General features: G+C 35.7%; 2 protein-coding genes across 6 annotated transcripts in view; one reads left to right on the top strand and one right to left on the bottom strand.

Moving 5' to 3' along the window:
• The window catches only part of LOC136839469 (mucin-2-like), a 422,431-nt gene that overhangs the window by 12,699 nt on the left and 385,880 nt on the right, over positions 1–23,852 (top strand). The window lies entirely within an intron of this gene.
• The window catches only part of LOC136839830 (probable glutamate receptor), a 38,803-nt gene continuing 20,282 nt past the window's right edge, over positions 5,332–23,852 (bottom strand). Inside the window, exon 8 of the mRNA XM_067106160.1 lies at positions 5,332–5,545. Coding sequence (XP_066962261.1) covers positions 5,332–5,545 — 214 coding nt within the window. The remainder of the gene's footprint in view (positions 5,546–23,852) is intronic.

Raw genomic sequence — 23,852 nt, 5'->3', positions numbered from 1 at the left:
CATCAGGTTTAAAGCAACCGCCTTCGACTTTGATATATATATATATATATATATATATATATATATATATATATATATATATATATATATATATATATATATATATATATATATATATAACATATATATATACACATATATATATACACATACGCATACGTACATACATACACAAACAAAAATGGTTTCCATATTCAGATGCATTTACCATTTTCAACCATCTCCATCCTGCATAATTCTGGAACACTAAGAGACGTTAAAATCTTCGACATTGCCACAAAATCAGTGATCATAGCAGAATGCTCTCGTCGACATCGAAGATTGAGCGGATGACGAGATGCTGCTATACGTCCAGTGCTACTACTAGTTAGGGAACATTCTCTTTAAAAAGAGTCTCTCTCTCTCTCTCTCTCTCTCTCTCTCTCTCTCTCTCTCTCTCTCTCTCTGCATCAGTCAGTCTGAAAACCTATTTAGAAACTTATTCTCTCTCTCTCTCTCTCTCTCTCTCTCTCTCTCTCTCTCTCTCTCTCTCTCTCTCTCTCTCTCAAAATCAGTCTGCTTGGATATCGAGAAATATTCTCTCTCTCTCTCTCTCTCTCTCTCTCTCTCTCTCTCTCTCTCTCTCTCTCTCTCTCATAAAATGCCTCTATCCTACACAATATACTGATAAATGGAAACCATTCATGTCCATATAATATCTGTTATGTATGCGAATATCTCTCACCTATATTTACTCGTGTAACAAAAGTGAAATATTTTCTGTGTTCAATTGGATTCCAGCGGATGTATGCGTGCTATACGTTCACGTAGTTTAATACTCGTGCGCGCTGGCAAATACATACACACACATATTATGGAATCTCGGCTGAAATAAGAAGTGATAGACCTGGATGATGCCAGATGGACGAAGAGCCAAAGATGATGAACTAAGAGGGACTTTAAGTGTGGTGAATGTTTTTTCATAAATTGCCCTTTTTCCATTAGTTATGGAATTCTTTTTTCTACGTTTTCTCTCTGTAGACTAGTAAATAGATGAATTAAAATTTTCTTTAAATCTTCAAGTGTTTTTTCATGATAAATATATTGGACAAAATCAAACTGCTTTCAGATTTCGGGATATTGATTTGGTTCTCATAATCGTCAGCCGTTTTATCTGAGAACTGACTTTAGTGTAGGAAATCAGATCTAAAATGCAATCCATCCTTTTAGAATTCTTCCGTTAAATGCTCACTTGGAAAACTTCTCAATAATATTTTTATTTTGAAGCATCAAATATTTCAGTGGTTGTTGTGATATTTCATGAGAAACTTAATAAAAAAAAAGTCAAATGAAAACAAGGATGGTGATCATTAAAATTAGAATATTCATCATTCTTTTACATCAGAATATATCTCATGTATAAATGAACGGGTCAGATTGGAAGCGTTGCAGAAAATTGCCTTAAAAATTCAAAATAAAACGACTGAAATATTTACAAGTTGAATTCCAGTCCTTTCACAGGTGAATATAGACGCAATGAGTATGGAAAAAATGTCCAGACATCTGACTGGGATTTCGAGTTTATTGTCTCATTTCCGTCTTCGCGAGACATTCGGAAATTGGCTTTGGCTTCGACGAGAAATATCGCAATATTTCCTGCTAAAAGAGTTGCTTGACTTCGAGTGGTTTTTGTTCCTTGAAACTAAAGGATTCTTAAGGCTTGCTGTTTAAAATGTAATGCAGTTTATACCTAGAATTTAAACATTTATAGTTTTTATTTGTACCTAGGAGTAGACGCCGTCTCTTTATTATTCGTACCAAGGCTTGGATATCATGCCTTTAAACTGTTATTTGACGGAAACGATCAAGTGGCAAACTATGTTATGTTTACTAATTTTTTCTCATTTTACGAAAACAACCTTATCACTTACCGAATCGTATTCTACAAGACCTTATTTACTCCCAAAAGCATTTGGCAAATTTTGTAGGAGCGCCTCCGAGCCGGGCTAATCAGCGATGCAAATCAAAGGTCTGATGAATGTTCATTTCTCATCACCCCGTTCTCTTTGATGGAGATATTTCTCTGGCGTTCCTTTTACGACTGCTAATTATCGCTTCACAAAACGAATGCAAAGGTGTATGCATATTCTGAATTCTCCCGATGAGTAATTAAATAGATGTGAACTCTTCTTAATAGGATTAGTAAAAGATTTTTTTTTCATTTGTGATTATATTCTGAGCCAAAGAATTCCGAATAATGAGGTGTGTAGCCTTTTAAAGGTTTCATTACAGGCTGATCTTTATGTATATTATAAAACTTGTATGTTTGTTATATTGGTTGGGATTTATGCATGAAGTTACAATAGGAAATTTTATATGAATAGGAAATTTTATATGGATAGGTATTATAAATTCTCTCTCTCTCTCTCTCTCTCTCTCTCTCTCTCTCTCTCTCTCTCTCTCTCTCTCTCCACAGTTCTCTTGCCCCACCTCAACTGATTGATCGATTAATTAATGGTAAATCACCAGGTGTCACAACTACTAGGGTCACCAGTACCGATTTGCCTAGGCCAAATTTCAGCTTGTGCGTGTGTGTGTGTGTGTGTTTGTGATTGTGTGTATGTTGAGAGAGAGGGAGAGAGAGAATATACAAACATGGGTCTAAAAATGTTCGAAGAATATCGCGAAATTCCCCGAAAGAGAGAGAGAAAGACGCTAATAATTACGGTGGTTTTTTAACAAAAATTTGACCAAAGGTGTACCTCGTGACGAGCAATAAATATTTAGATTTTTTGACAGATCCAGACATGGATAAGGGAACTTTTTTTTTGGCGTGGGATATGGATTATTCAGCCGTGGCGGAGGTTTTCGTTCTCCGACCCATGATGTCAGATCATAGTGCCTTTTCCGAGTACACAGAAACACTTGAAACTGCAATGATGTCGAGTTAACGTTCGGTTTGAGCAAAATGCTTCGCTGTCAAGGGAGAAGGGATATGAAGAGCTGGTGCTACCGGTTGGGAGGTATTCTCTTTAAAGGATCTCTCTCTCTCTCTCTCTCTCTCTCTCTCTCTCTCAGTATAAACGGTCACCCCATCTTATGCGTTAAGAGAATGCTGTAGGCTACTGAAGTGAGGCTGAAGGTTATTGTTTCTGTGCATAAGTAGTTATTGTTTCTTGTATATATGCATATATATATATATATATATATACATATATACTGCACATACTGTATTATATATATATATATATATATATATTATATATATATATATATATATATATATATAATATATATATGCACATACTGTATATAGATATTATTATTATTATTATTATTATTTTATTATTATTATTATTCAGTAGATGAAACCTATACAGAAAAAAGAGATACCACTTATTAAAAAAGAATAATTAATCAATAGATAAAAAAAAGTATTAAAATGCAAGAAGAATAGTATTAGGGTAGTAATGCTTTGCATTTTCGCTTGAACTTCTGAAGTTCCAACTGCACGACATCCTCTGGGAGGCTGTCCACAGCCCAACGGTGTGAGGAATAAAGAACCTCCGGAACTGAGAAGTTCGACAGCGAGGCACATTTACTGCATATTGGTGCTGCTGTTCAGCGAATCTGTTTTCTCTCGACAGATGAAGGGGATCAGGGATCAACTGTGATTATGAAAGATCTGTTGAAATACAACTTTCGAAAAAGTGACAGACACGAGACCATCCGTCGATGGGCCAAGTCATAACTGCTACTATTAGGAAACAGAAACCTACCACCACGAACCACTCTGAAAGAGATGTTTATTTACATGTATGTTTCTATATATATATATATATATATATATATATATATATATATATATATATATACATATATATATGTGTGTGTTTTTGTATACATACATATACACATGTATATATTGTATATAAATTTTTCAGTTCATATGCATATATCGTCTGTTTATTTGAAGCAGTACACTATCATAAGAAGTATCACACACTCCCTTCTGCATATGAATACATAAAGCATAATTCTTAGAGTAAATACCGGCCTCCCATTGAGCGGGTGCTTTCAGAAGGCACAAGCCTAATTTGCATGCAGTTCTATTTGCGAGGAATAAGTTTGCAACCTCGTGAATACATTCCACTGTGCCATGAAAGTCTTCAGATTTCTCTGTGAGTAGAGAAAACTCAAATAGAAATATTCTTTTACAAACAAGCAGGTGTATCAGTTGCAAGTTATGTTTCGTTTCGAATATGGAGAAAATTGAAGTAAAAGTATATATATATATATATATATATATATATATATATATATATATATATATATATATATATATATATATATATATATATGTGTGTGTGTGTGTGTGTGTGTGTATACATATAATAATATATAAATATATATGTATGTATGTATGTATATACATATATATGTGTATTTCTATATATATGTATGTATTTCTATATACATATGTATATATATATTTAAATATATGTATATATATATATATATATATATATATATATATATAATAATCTCAAAACAAAGCAGTATCCAAAGCTATGCCTTTGAGCGTTTCATTTTTCTTAGCTCCACTAAGACAAAATCACAATTTGCTCAAGAGGTTTAGCTAGGTACAAGAAACTAAACAGATATAGTCTTAATAATAATAATAATAATAATAATAATAATAATAATAATAATAATACTCTTCAAAGCTATAAAGCAGTTTCCAATAACCAGGTGGTCTGGATCGCTCAGTTAGGTCACTGAAGATAATGACAGATTACTTTCAGAATTTTCTGATCTCCGAATCATCTCCAAGATTTTGGAAGTTAACGCTTAGCTGGGTAATCCCTTCTGAGAGGAACACTTATGAGATTACTGCGATTACTTGAGTTCGTTTTCTTCCACGTTCTCTCTCTCTCTCTCTTTCTCTCTCTCTCTCTCTCTCTCTCTCTCTCTCTCTCTCTCTCTCTCTCTCTCTCTCTCGTATTCTTGCACATTCGACTTTTTCAGTAAGTCTCTTTACGTTATCTTTCTCATTATTCCAATACGATCAAGCTCTCTCTCTCTCTCTCTCTCTCTCTCTCTCTCTCTCTCTCTCTCTCTCTCTCTCTCTCTCTCCTGCACACCGAAACCCTTGACAATTTGTCTCCTCTGACAATCTATTCGACCTCACTTCTCGACGGTGCTCTTTAATCAAAACGCCTGATTACCACTTTTACGACATTATTCTTAAAGCCTCAGTATTTCCAACCACCACACCCCTATCCTTCCACGCCCACTATCCCGCCCAAATGTTTCCCCACACCCCTATTGACCCTATTGAATCTCCCTTAGTTATGTGAGCATAATCTGGTTCACCCCTGAACCAAAAATCAATTCAGAGTTGAGCTTTCTCCTTCGACCCTCTCCATCTTGCGTGCATGCCATTTTGGCCACCTCTTCTTCTTCTTCTTCTTCTTCTTCTTCTTCTTCTTCTTCTTCTTCTTCTTCTTCTTCTTCTTCTTCTTCTTCTTCCCGGGAATTCTTTCTTTCTTGTCTCTTTGATAAACTGAAGGGAAGGGAGACTTCTCTTATATATGAAGCGAAGGGAGATTTTTCTTGTATATTGCCCTGGCAGGGATTGATTGTGTGAGACTGGATGATTATTAATCTTGCGTTGCATAAGGAAAGAGTGAGGAGGAGGAGAAGAGAACAGTCTATTTACTTTCTGTGAGGCAGAATGTTAAGGGTCTGGTTTTCACAGGAGATTATATATATATATATATATATATATATATATATATATGTATATATATATATATACATATATATATATATATGTATGTATGTATATATATATATATATGTATGTATGTATGTATATATATATTGTATATATATATATATATATATATATATATATATATATATATATATATATATATATATATATATATATATATATATATAAACGAAATGTGAAATCGATTAGTATTCTAAAATTCATTTTATTTACATTTCCTTGTATTTCTGCATCTTTACAGGTAATTATTTTAATTACGAATTTATCATATTTACCCTTGCAAATGCGTTATCTGCATTAAACCTGAAACGGTTAATATTAAAATGATGCCATAATTTTATTGTAAGTTATTTTCATTTTGGCAATTTCCCGTGGAACTAACGTTAGGTCAGTCCTCAATATGTTTAATGACATAGCCTTTGTGGTATATTGGTGACGAATCTTTGAATATTCCCCCACCCCCGTCTCCTCAGGGCGGTACTACCTTCAGTGCACCTCACATTGTGTACTGTAGGCATTATTTCGGGCCCTACGTATTTATTTATTAAGTTATTAATTTATTTGATTTTCTAATAAATGGTCTCCTCTTTCTGTATTTCCATTTACCTTCTGTTACTTCTTTCAAATGAACAACATATTCTTTGGAAGCTTGAATTTGAAAGTCAATGGCTGCCGTGGCCTTGTTCCATGCGAATAGGGTTCATCTTCTGAGAAATAATATTAATAATAACTGTAACTCCTTTCATTCCTTGACTGTACCCCCATTCATATTCTCTTTATTCCATCTCCTAATAATGTTTCGTAGTGCAACTGTAGAAGGTTTTTCCTCCTGTTACACCTTTCAAACCTCTTACTCTCAGTTTTCCTTTCAGCGCTGAATGACCTCATCATAGGCCCCAGCTCTTGGCCTCTGGCTTAAATTCAATATTCCATCCCGGTAAATATTTCATACAATATGAATACGATTAATCCGCTGAGATTTATTGGCTTCCTCGAGGTTTAATGAGTAAAAGTGGGAAATTCCCTGATATTCAATAACTAATTATACATGTTTCATGAGCAATGTCACTTGTGACTTATGTGCAATTAGCCGTGCATGAAGACAAGACTCATTAAGAGAGAGAACAGTCAAAACCACTGAGTGGCTGATTGGTCAAAAGGAGAAGGAGAAGACGACGACGACGAAGAAGAAGAAAAAGAAGTAGAAGAACAACAACAACAAAAACAAGAAGGAGAAGAATTCTCTGATGTGAAGGAATAAGGAGAGAGAGAGAAGAACGAAGGAATAAACGAAATGTTGATGATGATAAAGGCAGTAGACATGGAAGCACAGAGTAAGAACGCAGATAAAGTCATATTTCTGCGAAAGAAGAGAAAAAGGTTCTTTTGATTTTTTCGTTTCTGTGAGAAACAAAAAAAAAGCAATTTATCAACCTTCATTTAGAATGAAACCGCTGAAATATACTGAACAACGGTATGCCAACGGACATATTATATTCTTGACCCATTGTGAATTTAAAAGAGGTCAAAATTTGGTAATACTCCTGGCGTAGAAAAAAAATCATAATGTAAATTTTGTAATTATAATTCTTATCAATTGTTACTGTCAGTATTTGTGTAGCGATACACACACACACATATATATATGCATGTATATGTATATATAAATTACGAAGAAATGTGATAAAGCTGAGTATGCACTTCAATAAAAAAATTATAAAATCAAGTTAGTTTGTAGGAATTGTAAGTGAAACTCAAAATGAGTGAAAGAGCAAGTTCCTGAAACACGAGAGAGAGAGAGAAATAATTCTTAATTCCTTACAGTAGTTATATAACCGCTTCCCTTAAGTTGGCCTCGAAATATATCATTGAACATACCTTCCAAAGGCCCGAGGTATATTTAATTACAAAACAAACAAACTGTTGGGAGAATAAATAGATTAATTCAAGTGGTTCGTGTAATGAAATTCGTAGTCAAAGACTCTGAGCTCCACAGGTAAAAAAAAAGAAAAAATGTAAAGTCTTCCCTTAGGCGTGCGACTTCACACTTCGTGTAAGCAGCGTTTGTTTAATTCTTAGGTTGAAAAGCCTATTCAGTAATGTTTTAACAGCACCGTTATGTAGCACTTGAGGAAAGAAAACTCGATTTCCATTTTACAATGGAAAATAATGCTTGCATTAAGTGAAAGAAAACTTGATTTCCATTTTACAGTGGAAAATATTGCTTGAATTTTAGTGAGAGAAGTCCTTTGGTCTCCTGAGGCCACAGGACGCGATCCCTCCCGCAGAAGGCGTCCGGGCTTCATCCCATTTCTATGTAGATCCCAGGGCGTCATTGCAATTGTATCAGGAAAAGAATCTCTGCGGAAACGGAGGCCATTGGATCTAACTGCAGATAGCTTTCACGTGGCTACGATCCGCAGCGTCACAAACGGAAGAACAAAGGAGAACAAACGAACAGTTCGGAATTGTTGTGGTTCATGTTTTTGTTCTTCTCGCTCGATTCCATCCGCTTGACTTGAGATTTTTCCAAAGAGATGTTTCTCTAGTTGCTGGTTTTGTCTGCGCACCGTGTAGGCATTACTTAAGGTTCTTTGCAGCGTCCCTTCGACCCCTAGCTGCAACCCCTTTCGTTCCTTTTACAGTACCTCCGTTCATATTCTCTTTCTTCCATCTTACTTTCCTCAACCCTCTCCTCACAACTGCTTCATAGTACAACTGCGAAGTTTTCCTTTCAAATCTTTTTACTTTCAATTTCCCTTTCCCTTTCAGCGTTGAATGAGCCTAAGTTTTATATTCTTTTCAATTCTTATCTGAATTAATTTGGTTTTATTTGCTTTCGTTAATTTCTTAGAGCAATTTCTTGAGAATATGGTGACCCCCTTATCTTATTTCCTCTGTATTTAAGAAAAAATTTTCCCTGCATCAATTAGTTTATGGCATCCAGAAATAATGATTTGCTTTCAGTAATTGAGGTGTTTTTCGTATAAGCTCATGAAGGCCATAAAATTTGACGCAATTTGTTCTGTAAGAAATCGTTCTTGGGTCACAATGTGATTCAAATATACATGTAAAATTTAGCAATGTAGATAATAATAATAGATTATACATACACACACACACACACACACACATATATATATATATATATATATATATATATATATATATATATATATATATATATATATATATATATATATATATATACTGTATATATGTGTGTGTGCACATGTTTACATGTATAATTAAAATGCTGTACCACTCATGTAAATGCATAGCATGCAAAACCCCAATCTATTCGGACGCAGCAATCAAACGTTTTAGCAAAAGGAAAGTAAGAGACGTATAATGAAAAAGCCAACAGCAACCCACCCAACCATAGACCCTTCGCGTGTCAAGTTTCATACGGATTTTTTTTTTTTATTCGAGGACATTTGCATTTATATGAAACTTCAAAAGGAATAAATGTGCAAAATGAAAAATCAACACAGTCGTTTTTATGTGGATTTCTCTTGGTTTTCCAATTGTTTTAGCCTCTCTCTCTCTCTCTCTCTCTCTCTCTCTCTCTCTCTTATTTGTATCTATATATCTATCTACTGATCTATCTGTCTATCTGTATATAAATGTCATATATATATATAGATATATGTTTATTTATGTATAATATATGCATATAAATATATAAATTTACATGTAAAATATATATATATACATATATGTATGTATATATATACACATGCATAAAAATCTTATACTCGTATCATATCTTCTCAGTCTATTAAATCCCACATTAAAATAACATTGGTGAACATTCTTACAGCAGGTATTCAGACCTTGTAAATAATGTCTCCTTTTATTAATTATTTATTAATTATGAATATCGGTTCAACTCTCCCCTCTCCCATTATAATATTAAAGGACACTAATTATCACATATACCTTCGTTAATTATCAAGTGAAAATAAGGAGCGAGGTTAAACCAAGAAGTGATTTAGCATCAGGATCGAGTTTCCTGTTAATTCGTTCGTTAATTTTCGTCTACTTATAAAAAAAAAGTAGTCTTTATTCCAAATAAGTAGAGGAAAAGTCAGAGGCCAACTTAGAATCTGAGTCGTTATTGGGAATAAAGACTAACTACATTTTTTTATAAGTAGAGGAAAATTCAGAGGACAACTTAGAATCTGAGTCGTTATTAGGAATAAAGACTAAGTACATTTTTTTGTAAGTAGAGGAAAATTCAGAGGCCAACTTAGATTCTGAGTCGTTATTAGGAATAAAGACTAATTACTTTTTTATAAAAAGGAAAATTCAGAGGCCAACTTAGAATCTGAGTCGTTATTATGAATTAAGAGTTTTTTTTTATAAGTAGAGGCAAATTCAGAGGCCAACTTAGAATCTGAGTCATTATTAGGAATAAAGACAAATTACTTTTTTTATAAGTAGAGGCAAATTCAGAGGCCAACTTAGAATCTGAGTCGTTATTAGGAATAAAGACTAATTAACTTTTTTTCATAAGTAGAGGAAAATTCAGAGGCCAACTTGGAATCTGAGTCATTATTAGGAATAAAGACTAATTACTTTTTTTACCAGTGGCGGAAAATTCAGAGGCCAGCTTAGAATCTGAGTCGTTATTAGGAATAAAGACTAATTACTTTTTTTATAAGTAGAGGCAAATTCAGAGACCAACGTAGAATCTGAGTCGTTATTAGGAACAAGACTAATTACTTTCTTTATAAGTAGAGGAAAATTCAGAGGCGAACTTAGAATCTGAGTCGTCATTAGGAATAAAGACTAATTTCTTATGTATGGGCCAGTAGTGAGAGAGGTGGGTCCCGGGTTGGACGACTGCAAGTTTAATGGTTATACATTTCTTTTTTTTTTATATCAGGATTCTAGTTACGCTTATTCGTAAAGGTATTCTTCATATTAGCTGTACTCAACCCTGAGTCATAGCATCGTGAATATCTCATAATTTTACAGGAATGGAATTGAGTATAGCATTTAGGCCAGAAGACAAGCGCTGGGACCTCTGAGGTCATTTGCAGTTGCACTATGAAACAATTGTCAGGAGAGAGTTGAGGAAAGTAAGATAGAAGAAAGAGAATATGAACGGAGGTACAGTATAAGGAATGATAAGGGTTGCAGCTAGAGGCCGAAGGGACGCTTCAAAGAACCGTAAGTAATGCCTACAGTGCACTGCATGAGGTGCACTGACGGTACAGACCCCCTACGGGACGTGGTTGTGTAGTCATTCTGAATTCTCTGTAAGGGAACGATCACAACAGCTCCCTCTCCTCTCCCTCACCCACTCTCCACTCTACCCTCCCCCCCAAAAGGGGCAACATCTGAACTTCCAAAGTTTGAGGGCAATGTTTTTCTTGGCTGTTTGTTGTCGTTGTAGTTGGAAACAAGTTAAACAAGTTATTCACAACAATTAAACTGATTCTAAATATATCCCCCAACAAAAGTTTTGATTGGTTGGTCGGGGCGACCAGTCCACCTCCTCCTCCTCCTCCTTCCTTCCTTCTTCCTCCCTTTCTTCCTGAATGTTACAACCATATTTAGTTGTTGGTGTTCAAAGTCGGTGAGTGTTTAAAGAAAGTAGTTTGTTGCTGTGGTGTTCTCGGGGTCCTTGTTCGACTAAATCTTGACGTATTCAACGATATTTCTCTTTCAAAAACTCTGGACCTCACGTGGTGCACTGTAGGCATTGCTTAAGGTTCTTTGCGGCGTCCCTTCGGCCCTTAGTTGCAACCCCTTTCACTCCTTTCACTGTACCTCTTTCCATATTCTCTTTCTTCTATCTTACTTTCCACCCTCTTCTAATAATTGTTCCATAGTTGTTTTATAGCGCAACTGCGAGGTTTTCATCCTGTTACACCTTCCAAACCTTCTTTACTCTCAATGCTGAATGATCTCATAGGTTCTAGCACTTGGCTTTTGGCCTAAATTTAATATTCAAATTCCATAAATCGTAGTAGTTGTTACGATATCTGCGAACTCTCATGACAGGTAAGCAGCATTAAATTACGTGGTTACTTCAGTAGAGAGGCTACAATTCCAATAACGCAACCGCTTCTGGTCTCCTGTCTGAATTTCATAAAAAAAATAACGGTGTAATTCCACATCATAATAACGTTGTATTCAAGGACCAGACGACTCCGAGCAACAGAGTTTTTTTTTTTTCTTTTTACAAGGCAGCGTTCATAAGATGGACGACGAACTCCAAAAACATTCCCTCGACGTAAGATGTTGTTGTTGAAGACGGCAATTTCTAGTGAAGACGCCTCTCCAGACGAAACGACAGACCAGACCTCCCGCCCGCCAGGAAGCAGATTTCACTTCGTCAACACCGGAGTCGTAAAAAATACTCGACAGCAACAAAATGGGAGAATATGAGGTTGGGCGTCTTCTACAAAAAAAACTTCAGATAGCAAAAAGACCCTCAGGTGGTAGATGGGATTCCTCGCGTGATGTTATGAAGAATGGCGCACCCAGGCAGCTGCTGTGTAGACTATGTAGGCAGCAGCTTCTGCCAGAGAAGAAATGGTTGAAAGATTGACTGACGGCAAAACTGTTTTGTCAATGATAGAGGCGATGACAAAGAAGAATACAAGGTCAAGAGGTAATGTCGACTTACGAAGATGATTCAGGAAGTCACGAGAAATGGAAACGATAACGTAGACTTGATTTTTAAGTGACTGTAAAAAGATATAGCACAGTATTCATTGAATTCAAGATTCCATCCACCCACCACCGAGCCATTCTTAAAAAAGTTTAATATACCTTTACTAGCTTCCCATAGAAATTCGGTATTACTGATCTCTCTCTCTCTCTCTCTCTCTCTCTTGAATATACTTGTAATACAATAGAGCTTCCCATAGGAATTCGGTATTACTGAATCCAGTTACGAACCTCTCTCTCTCTCTCTCTCTCTCTCTCTCTCTCTCTCTCTCTCTTAAAGTCCGCTTTTAATCTTTGGACTGCCGCTGGATAGCCGATGTAGGCTGCGTCGTCCATACTCTAGGTAGCCATTATCTGTGCTAATTATAAGGATGTATCCTGATCCATATAAGCTTAAACTCACCTAGTATGCTGTATCCTACCTGACCGAGGCTTCCCCCTCCCCCCACCCGCAAACGACCCATAGCCTTTCCTGAAGATTATATCAGAAGTGATTACAAAGATACATCCTAACCTAACCTTCCTTAGCCTAATCTTTCCTAACCTAACCTAGGGTGCAAAATTGCGCCTGCCCTTGAGGGGTAGGGTCGGTGTAAAGGGGTTGGTGCGTTTGTGTGTATGTATTTCTAACTAATGCATATTGAGGATGGTCTTGAGTCCTGGGAAAGTTCGAACAATTGTGGATCTTTTCATTCGAATGCGCAGGTGTTCCTGGGGGAGAGAGAGAGAGAGAGAGAGAGATAGAGATTGGACCAACTCATCCAGTTCCTTGCTACATCCTCCAAAGAGAGAGAGAGAGAGATGGACCATCGCATCCAATTCCTTGCTACATCCTCCAAAGAGAGAGATTGGACCATCTCATCCAATTCCTCGCTACATCCTCCAAAGAGAGAGAGAGAGTGGACCATCTCATCCAATTCCTTGCTACATCCTCCAAAGAGAGAGAGAGAGAGAGAGAGATTGGACCAACTCATCCAATTCCTTGCTACATCCTCCAAAGAGAGAGAGAGAGAGAAAGAGATTGGACCATCGCATCCAATTCCTTGCTACATCCTCCAAAGAGAGAGAGATTGGACCATCTCATCCAATTCCTCGCTACATCCTCCAAAAAGAGAGAGAGAGAGAGTGGACCATCTCATCCAATTCCTTGCTACATCCTCCAAAGAGAGAGAGAGAGAGCGAGAGAGCGAGATTGGACCATCTCGTCCAATTCCTTGCTACATCTCCCGAAGACTGAATTTTGCGTAACACGAAAAACCGAAAAACATTTAACCCTGTCTTTTACTGACATTTATCGAGACAAATCACCACTGAAAACTTTCCCTCGCAAAAGTAACTTCTCGATTATTTTATGTCCGATGCGGAAAGTTTAAGAAAAGTAGTTTAGTAAAAAGGCTTCCGCAGTTAGCTCCGCCGATCTGATAATGACGAAGGGTTCTTTATGCCAGAAATTCACTGGAATCGAATCCGGGAATAGAGCCTTACTGCATCACAATAGAAATTCACCGGAATCGAATCCGGGAATGGAGCCTTACTTGCATCACAACAGGAATTCACAGGAATCGAAGCCGGGAATAGAGCCTAACTGCATCACAAAAAAATTCACTCGAATCGAATCCGGGAATAAAGCCTTACTTGCATCAAAGTCGTAAATATAATTTTGGAATCACGGAGAAACATTTAGTTTATTTTTCAGAATGTTTATGGATTGGTTTTAGAATGATATACGTGCTATCAGAGAGTTTCTTAATGTAACATAAACGTCATCGTCATCTGTAGTGTCAGTGTATCGTCGAAAACTGCATAAGAAAATTTACAACTACGCCAAATCATAAAGAATTTTTCAACTCTGAAGCCTGTGAGAGTCACTAGAGTGCATCGCTTGACAAATCCCCTTCCTGAAAACAACAATATCGACTGTAAATGGAATTAAAACGAGGAGTTTGTTATATTTTTTTCTGGTTATTGTCGTGGAAATGCAAGGACCATGCATATGCCTCACTTTCTGTTGCTCTGTAAACGAAAATTCCTCATTAAATAACATAGCCTCATAAACAATGCATAAAAGGCTTTATCAATAAGAGCAGTTATAAAAAAGGACTAAGCCTTTGATCTCACATGCCTCTGCTCACAAAGAACGCCGTTGCTTTGAAGTGATAGCGGCGGCACTCGTTAAACCCGAACGAAATGAACGATCCCGGTCAACAAAAAAGTTGTGTGGTGGCGACAACTGCTTCTTTTATTTGGTTTGCTCGGCTTCCTGATTCTTTAACCCGAAAAAGCTCTTTTCTTGCCCCTTCTAGCATTTTTTTTTTTCTTTTTTAATAGATGATCTCTTCTTTCACCATTTCCCATTACCTTCTGTTATTTCTTGCTAATGAATACCATATCCTCTGGAAGCCTGGATTTCAAATCAGTGGCCCCTGTGGGCTTGTTCCATATGAATAGGGTTCATCTTCTAAATAATAATAATAATAATAATAATAATAATAATAATAATAATAATAATAATAATTTACTTTTGATAATAATAATTAACTTGTTCTGGTGATATATGTCTGTATGCTAGAATTTCGACTAACTATTATTAATCAGAGGATGACCCCTATTCAAATGGAACAAGTACACCAGAAGGGGGCCATTGACTATAAATCCAAGCTTCCAAAGAATATTATTAGAAAGAAGTAACTAAAAGTAATGAAAAATACAGAAATAAGAGGTCACTTATTAAAAAATAAAAAGTAAATTAACAAGTTAATATATAAATAAATAGATAAAAAATATCCTTTCGTTTATTACCTCCTCGGTCTTGTACTTATCCTGAAGTAAAAGTTAAGCTTAGTGCCGATCTAATCCTCTCCTCTAAACTTACCAACTTTGCTTTCCACATCACCTTTAGTTGGAAATAAAGGCAGTTCTAGCCACAATCTCACGTTAACAGCATCGACCACGTTCAGCTTGAAGCTGACCAGCAGTTACCAAACCTAGCTTCTAGAAATAGTGGTGAGTGAACGAACACCGGGAGGTTTCTATATATCCAAGACTGCTGGGACATTTCGTCCCTGTTTTGACGAACTGGCGTATAACATTTTTTTTTTAAGTTTTTGAGTTTTCTATTCAAATTGTCCCGGTTTTTGATACTCTACAACATATTAGCTGTCTGCGTTGTCAGATTTTCCACCCAAATTTCCTCAGAAGATGAGCTAATTAGAAGCTCTGAATAATATCAGAATCTTTGAAGCCCATTTTCATAGCATGAAGAAAAATGGCTTCGCCAGTTCGTCAAACCTGGGACGAATTACTGGGTGATTCTTGAAGACAGTGGCCACCAAATTTTCAGTGATTCTTTTAGGATGAAGTCACTGTCCCCTCACTCTTCCCCCACGGATGTACCAGAGGGCCTATGTCCTCAAGGCGTTTCCCAGTTCCTTGGTGGTCATTCATCGGGAAATGATGAAGAGGAAAAGACTTGATTGACAGCTTAACAGTTTACTTTATAAATGAGCGCAATGGTGCGAGTATATAGATAAATACAATAACGATAATTGGTGCGTATTCTTCGTCGAAACTAAAATAGCCATGTGATGGGTAAATAAATAAAATGAAGGAATAAAGGAATAAACCAAAAAAAAGACAACATTGCAAATTTGAGGTTGAGTAATGAACAAATAAATTAGTTGGGATATTCCTGCATGGGGAAATATTTAATATGGATAAACTGGCAGGTGGAGAGGTTGAATAAAATAATCTCATTTGCAAGATTTTGGTACATAAATCTATTTGCTTTTATCTCAAGTGAATGAGATTTTGGAGCCATAAACAATTATAATTATCTCCTCGCTTTCTATGTATGATGCCTTTTAATGTCATTTATTACAATTTCCCCTTTTCAATGAAACTCTTGTGTTGACGATATCATTAGCTTCTGAAATTTAATGAAACTGTTCTTTCACAATCCCGTGAATTGATCCTAAAAGATGAATACATAGGTTTTCAGTTATTAAAATTCATTATTGTAATATGTGTGCCTTCCAGTAATGAACATTAAAAAAAACACCATAGTATCCTTAAAACACTTTTTAAAAAATTCAGCGTTGGCCACTCTGTCATATTGTAAGATACAGCTCGGAAAAGTCTGAAGAAAGTCAGGGGGATTTTAATGCATCATTCATCATCGCTCTCTCTCTCTCTCTCTCTCTCTCTCTCTCTCTCTCTCTCTCTCTCTCTCTCTCTCTCTCTCTCTCTGCTACTTCGCAGTGTTTTCCTCACGAAACTTCCCGAGTTCTTAAACCCCTCGACGACTCTTTGTTCGTTAAAATTTTTCCGGCAAAAGTTTTTGGCACCAAGACAAAAAACTTGTGCCCCGTTCTTTTCTGGCTCTTAGGTTAATGGGAAAGAGTAGCCTGGAATTTCCATACAGAAGTTTATGAATTTCAATTAAGTTCTTTCTCGCTCTGGCTGTAATATTTTGCTTGTGATATGGAGGAAAAACTCCGTAAGGAAGTAGTGCCTTCAGTGTACCTCACTCGGTGCACTGTAGGGACTACTCAAGGTTCTTTGCAGTGTCAGCCCCTAACTGCAACCTTTTTCATATCTCCTATTATACCTTCGTTCATATTCTCTGTCTTCCATCTTACTTTCCTCAACCCTTTCCTCACGATTGTTTCAGCATTATTTTCATCGCTGAATAACATCATAGGTCCCAGGGCTTGGCCTCTGGCCTAAATCTTATATTCCAGCTCCAGTATAGAAGTAAAAGTCATTTTACTTCTGAATTCGAGTGATGGACAGTGCCTGTTTGTTTTGGTACGTGGGAATGACCAAGAATTCTAACGTTCCTCTCTCATTCTTAGAACTAATTTCTCTCCTTAAAGAATGGTATCAGTAACAAGAATTTCTCTCATCATTTAAAAAGCATTTTGAGCAGTGGAACTTAAGATAAATATCTTTTAACCTGAATGAAGCTAGTATTGCTAAATATTTTGAGCGAAATGAGTTACTGACAATCATGAACAGAACAGGATTACGTTCTGTGAAGAAAAAATAATTTCTTTCATGATTAAGAAGCATTCTGAGCTGTGAAACTTTAAATAAATAACATTTAAGCTTAATGAAGTGAATATGACGAAATATTCTGAGCAAAACGAGTTACTGAAAATCAGCAAAGGAACATGATTACGTTCTGTTAGAAAAATTGTGAATGGGATACACACACAGACTTACGGAACATGACTACGTTCTGTAAATTAACTGTGAATGGGATACACCCACACATACACATACACACACACACACAGACTTACGTGTACGCAGAGAGAAATAAGACATTCTGGGAGGCAAAGAAGCCCTCCACAATCCTTTGAGTATCTTATGCATCGGGAAATAGGGTCATAAGCTGTGATGCCTTTGTTATAAAAAGATGGGGAGGAAACCCATCTCTCGCCCTTGCCAAAAAAAAGGAAGAAGAAGAGAAGGAGGAGGAGGAGGACCAAGAAGAAATAAGGCAGGAGAGAGAGAGAGAGAGATCCGCTTTTTATTATGGCTGAGAGAGAGGGCCGCTTTTTATTATGGACAGAGAGTGAGAGAAGGAGACAGATCCGCTTTTTATTATGGGCTGAGAGAGAGAGAGAGAGATCACCTTTTTAGTATGAGCTGAGAGAGAGAGAGATCCGCTTTTTAGTGTGGGTTGAGATAGAGAGAGAGATCCGCTTTTATTATGGGTTGAGAGAGAGAGAGAGAGATCCGCTTTTTATTATGGTTTGAGAGAGATAGAGAGAGATCCACTTTTCATTACTGGTTGAAAGAGCAAGATATATATATATATATATATATATATATATATATATATATATATATATATATATATATATATATATATATATATGTGTTATTATGGGTTGAGAGAGAGAGAGATCCATTTCATTATGGGTTGAGAGAGAGAGAGAGTCCACTTTTATTATGGATTGAGAGAGAGAGAGATCCGCTTTTTTTATGGGTTGAAAGGGAGAGAGATATCCGCTTTTTATTATGGGTTGAGAGAGAGAGAGAGAGAGATCCGCTTTTTAGTATGGTTGAGAGAGAGAGAGATCCACTTTTTATTATGGGTTGAGAGAGAGAGCGATCCACTTTTTATTGTGGGTTGAGAGAGAGAGCGATCCACTTTTTTATTGTGGGTTGAGAGAGAGAGAGAGAGAGAGAGAGAAATCCACTTTTTATTATGGGCTGAGAAAGAGAGGGAGAGAGATCCACTTTTTATTAGGGGTTCAGAGAGAGAGATCCCTTTTTTATTATGGGCTGAAAGAGAGAGAGAGAGAGATCCGCTTTTAATTATGAGTTAAAAAGAGAGAGAGAGAGTTCCGCTTTTAATTTTGCGTTGAAAGAGAGAGAGAGAGAGATCCGCTTTTTATGATGGGTCGTCTCTGTATTTGGTTCTTCTACATCCTCGTCGTTCTGTTTTTTTTTTTTTTTTTTTTTTTCCCTGGACGCAGGTGGCTTTAAACATTTCTGGAAGAGGTCAACGGTTAAATATACTTGGAATTAAGGCAGTGTAATGACCTTCCAATCTTTGGAAAAGTAAAAGGTTTTATTTGATCTTGGTCAACATTGGAAAAATTGGCCACACTAGGAAAACCAATATAAATGCCATCTTTCCACTCAGTGAAATTAAAATCTCCTCATTTAAATATACAGAATAGAATAGACCATAGAATTTAGCCAAAGGCCAATGGCTGGGAAATTTGAGGTCATTCAGCGATGAAAAGGAAATTGGTAATAAAAAGGTCTGAAAGGTGCAACAGCAGGGGGAACCTCGCAGTTGCACTATAAATCAATTGTTAGGAGAGGGTGGATAGCAAGATCGAAGAAAGATAATATGAACGGAGGTACAGTGAAAGGAATGGAAGGGATTGCAGATAGAGGCCAAAAGGACGCTGCAAAGAACCTTAAATAACGCATACAGTGGCCCGCATGAGGTGCACTGACGGCACTATCTCCCTACGGGGTTTATTTAAGTATGATCCATAGAAAAGATAACAAGAGAAAGAATACTGTAGCAAAGCGGAATAAGAATCATGAATTGTTATTCGAGACATAAAAGAATCATGAATTCCTTGAAATACTGTTCACTGAACTGGTAGGCTGTGCGCCAAGAGCGATCTAGTGACCTAGCAGATGAGTGAGGGCTATAGCCTACTGCTCAGCCACGACTCCCACTATATATATATATATATATATATATATATATATATATATATATATATATATATATATATATATATATATATATATATATATACAGTATATAATGTAGACATACTGTATATATATATATATATATTTATATATATATATATATATATATATATATATATATATATATATATATATATATATATATATATATCAGCGTAGGAAATTCGTCAAACTTAAAATATTCAATTTATAGATTTAATCTTTTCAACGCTTTGGCCAACACTGCATGCTTATTATGATAATTAGGAGTTAATGAAGTCAGGTCGGTAAATGTTGCCCAAAGTGAAATAGTATAGTGGCATACTTCCGTTTGTTAAATGCTTTGTCACAATGAAACTATAAATATATATATATATATATATATATATATATATATATATATATATATATATATATATATATATATATGTATATATATACATATATTATATCTTTATGTATATAGATATATATAACTATACACATTTATTACATATACATATATATGTATATTATATTTTGTATATATATATATATATATATATATATATATATATATATATATATATATATATATATATATATAAGTTATTTGGTAATTAATTCATAGTATTTTCATACAGAATTTTTCTCCATCCAATATCAACATCACCATGTATAAAAACGTGTTTCTACTACTCTCTCTCTCTCTCTCTCTCTCTCTCTCTCTCTCTCTCTCTCTCTCTTACACCTCTGGTCTTGAGATCACAGAATTAAAACGAAGTTCGGTCTGGTCAGCACTCGGATGTGTGAATGACGATATCAACCTTATTCGTCGACACAAAGACCTTGAATGCCATCCCATTACATTAAAACTCTTTAAGGAACAGAAGGGTAACACCTGGTGGAACCCTTCCCTCTTCCCCCTTGCTCCCCATCTGAGGGAGAAAAGGAATAAATATAGACAGGAATTGGAATATAAAATTTAGGCCAAAAGCCAGTCGCTGGGACCTGTGAGGTCATCCAGCGTTGAAAGGGAAATTAAGAGTAAAAAGGTTTGAAAGATTTAACAGGAGGAAAACTTTTGCAGTTGGACTATGAAACAGTTGTTACGAGAGGGTTGAGGAAAGTAAGATGGAAGAAGGAGAATATGAACGGAGGCACAGTAAAAGGAATGAAAGGGGGTTATAACCAGGCCCTATTGGACGCTGCAAAGAACCTTAAGTAATGCTTACACTGACGGCACTACCCTCCTACGGGGAAGAATATACTGTAAATAGACCCTTAACAAAATGTCAGATAACTTTTTGTATTCATTGAAAGCCGTAGCACAAGAACAGGCTGTTTGCCTGATGAATGCTCATTCAGAAAGTTATATATCCTTCTCTGCGCTGTATTACAATTACTCGATTGCTCCCATTCACTCGGAGAATACCTGATGACGATTTTAAACTCTGACAAAATCGTTTCCTTTCTCGTTCCCGGAATAAGTCTTTATTTCCAAGCAACAAAATATTTATCATTACTCAACAAAAATAAACAAAAACATGCAAAAACATGACTGCAAAATCCTGAGCAGTAATCTAAAAACGTACAAATAGTCTTTGATAAAATCATTTCCTCTCTCGTTCCCGGAATAAATCATTATTTCCCAGCAACAAAATATTTATCATTACTCAACAAAAATATAAAAAAAGAAGACTGCAAACTCCTGAGCACTAATCTAAAGAAGTAAAATAAAAAATTAAGCCTACGGCTTGAGTAAACCTCCTCTGGCGTAGTGAAAATAAAAGAAAAAAGGAAAAATGTAAAAAAACTAGATACACAGAATTATCCAGTCCTTGATGTGGGTCCCTGGGATTAAGTGAATAAAGGTTTACTTTGTAAACAAGCGACAAGGCGAGTGTCAACAAGTCCTAACCGGCGGTGCAAAACGCGACTTGAAATGAGCATCTACTGCGTTCTTCTTCTCTCTCCCTTCTCACGGTTGGCTGAAAATTTCTGAGGGTCCACACCTGACCCCTTTTGTCCATTGAGCAAATGTCCAACGCTGGCATAAGACCACCTGCGTCTGGCACCAACTAGATGTCGTCGTGATGTATGTGTTTCTTAAACAGAAGGACACTCGAGGAACATAGAATCAAAGGTATATACTTACATATGCACAGTATGTATGTATGTATATATTATATATATATATATATATATATATATATATATATATATATATATATATATATATATATATAGTATTGTATATATGTATATATATATATATATATATATATATATATATATATATATATTTTATATATAATATATATATATGATGCTATTTTAAAGCTCTATATAACAGTGCCTTATATTTTCGTTACCTCAGTAATAAGTGTCATGTAATGCCTGCTATTTTTTATGTTTTTGTGTATTTCTGCTGGCTGTTTTGTTATTTCATTTATATTTACCTATGGGTCTCTCAGATTTTTTCCTCATTTTTCGAATAGTGGGAAAGTAAGATCATTCACACAGATTAGTATTGACATATTTTTTTTATTAGATGTACAGACATAGCTGCTTTTTGTGTATAACACTTGTTACTGGTTAGTCAAACTCATTTGTTATAGAAAATCTTTGGCAGAATAAGTTGAGAAAAACTAACTTGGAATGTCTCGAACATTCTCATAAGGAATTTAGAATTAACTGTGTGGAGAGATAACAAGTACTAATTAAAGACTAATGTAACTATGACCACTTCATATTGATAATCAAGTTAGTAGCGAATAATCCCATAAGCGAAAACTTACGTATGTGGTATTTTTTTATTTGTGTATAAGTTCTAATTAAAGACTAACGTAACTATGACTATTTCATATTGATAGTCAAAACGGTCAAAAATAATGTCAAAATCAAACGTAAATAACAAGACAGCATATAATGTAGTATTATTTTTTATATTAATGTGAAGCCAGTTTGACCGTCCAACTGTCAAAATAAAACGTAAATAACAAGATAGCGTATAATGCAGTATTATTTTTTATATTAATGTGAAGCCAGTTTGACCGTGCAACTGTCAAAATCAAACGTAAATAACAACATAACATATAAAGAAATTACTACAAGTCTGCATGACCCTCCGAGGATATACGACTGACGAAAGCAGTGGCAAATGGCGAGCTTTCATACCGTCGCCTCAAGCAGTTTGCTTGGTAAACACAAGCAAGCACAAGACCAGAGTAAATAGGAGTAATGAATATTGCGCCGTTCCCAGTTCTCAAAACTTATCTGCTAAGTTTCCGAGGGGCCCGGAAGTGGGGGAGTTACGGGATTTTTTAAAAACTGTCATAAGGTTGTTTCATGCGTATAAACGTATGAATTACGTAGATACATGTGTATAGAATGTTTATTCACATACGTGCTCTCTCTCTCTCTCTCTCTCTCTCTCTCTCTCTTGTTATGTAAACTTACTTGAATCATCCCCCATAACCAGTACAAATGTCGTTCTCTCTCTCTCTCTTTCTCTCTCAAACTAAGCAAATGTCAGAACCTGTCACTCCTTAAAAATCTGGTATCTTTACGCTTTTGTTATATAAAACTTACTTTAATCATCCCCTATAGCCAGTATAAGTGTTGCTCTCTCTCTCTCTCTCTCTCTCTCTCTCTCTCTCTCTCTCTCTCTCTCTCTCTCTCTCTCTCTCTCTTTGTTTCATGAGCAATTAATTATAATATCCAAGTGGCAGAGGTCGGCACATTTGCATACATATGAAATCTTGTTGTAACTTCACGTTTCACTCGTAAATCTCTCTATGTGACTTTTCCAAAAAAAGAATGGTTTAAATTGTAAATGAATGTTGTTCGTCTGACGCATTTGTGTGTGTGTGTGCGTAGACGTACATTTCTGCAAATTTATCCAAAGCCAAAGTCCTTTTTCTGTTTCAGCATACACCTAATAATATCCTTTTCCAACTTTTTTTATGTGAATTGGATATAAGAAGGAAGAAATTACAGTAATGGGTAGTTAATAGTTTCAGTAAAACGCCTTTTTCTTTCGATTTACGCAACACGTGATTCTCTTTGCCTTGGTGTCTACGAACGCTAAACTTGCATTGGCTGATACTTGTTCATTTTGAACCTCTGTTGAAATAGTAATTGGTCTCTAATTCTTTCATGTACATTATCCTCG

Source organism: Macrobrachium rosenbergii, chromosome 6 (genome assembly GCF_040412425.1).
Source record: "Macrobrachium rosenbergii isolate ZJJX-2024 chromosome 6, ASM4041242v1, whole genome shotgun sequence".
NCBI lineage: Eukaryota > Metazoa > Arthropoda > Malacostraca > Decapoda > Palaemonidae > Macrobrachium > Macrobrachium rosenbergii.
This window is presented reverse-complemented; position numbering and strand designations above follow the sequence as displayed.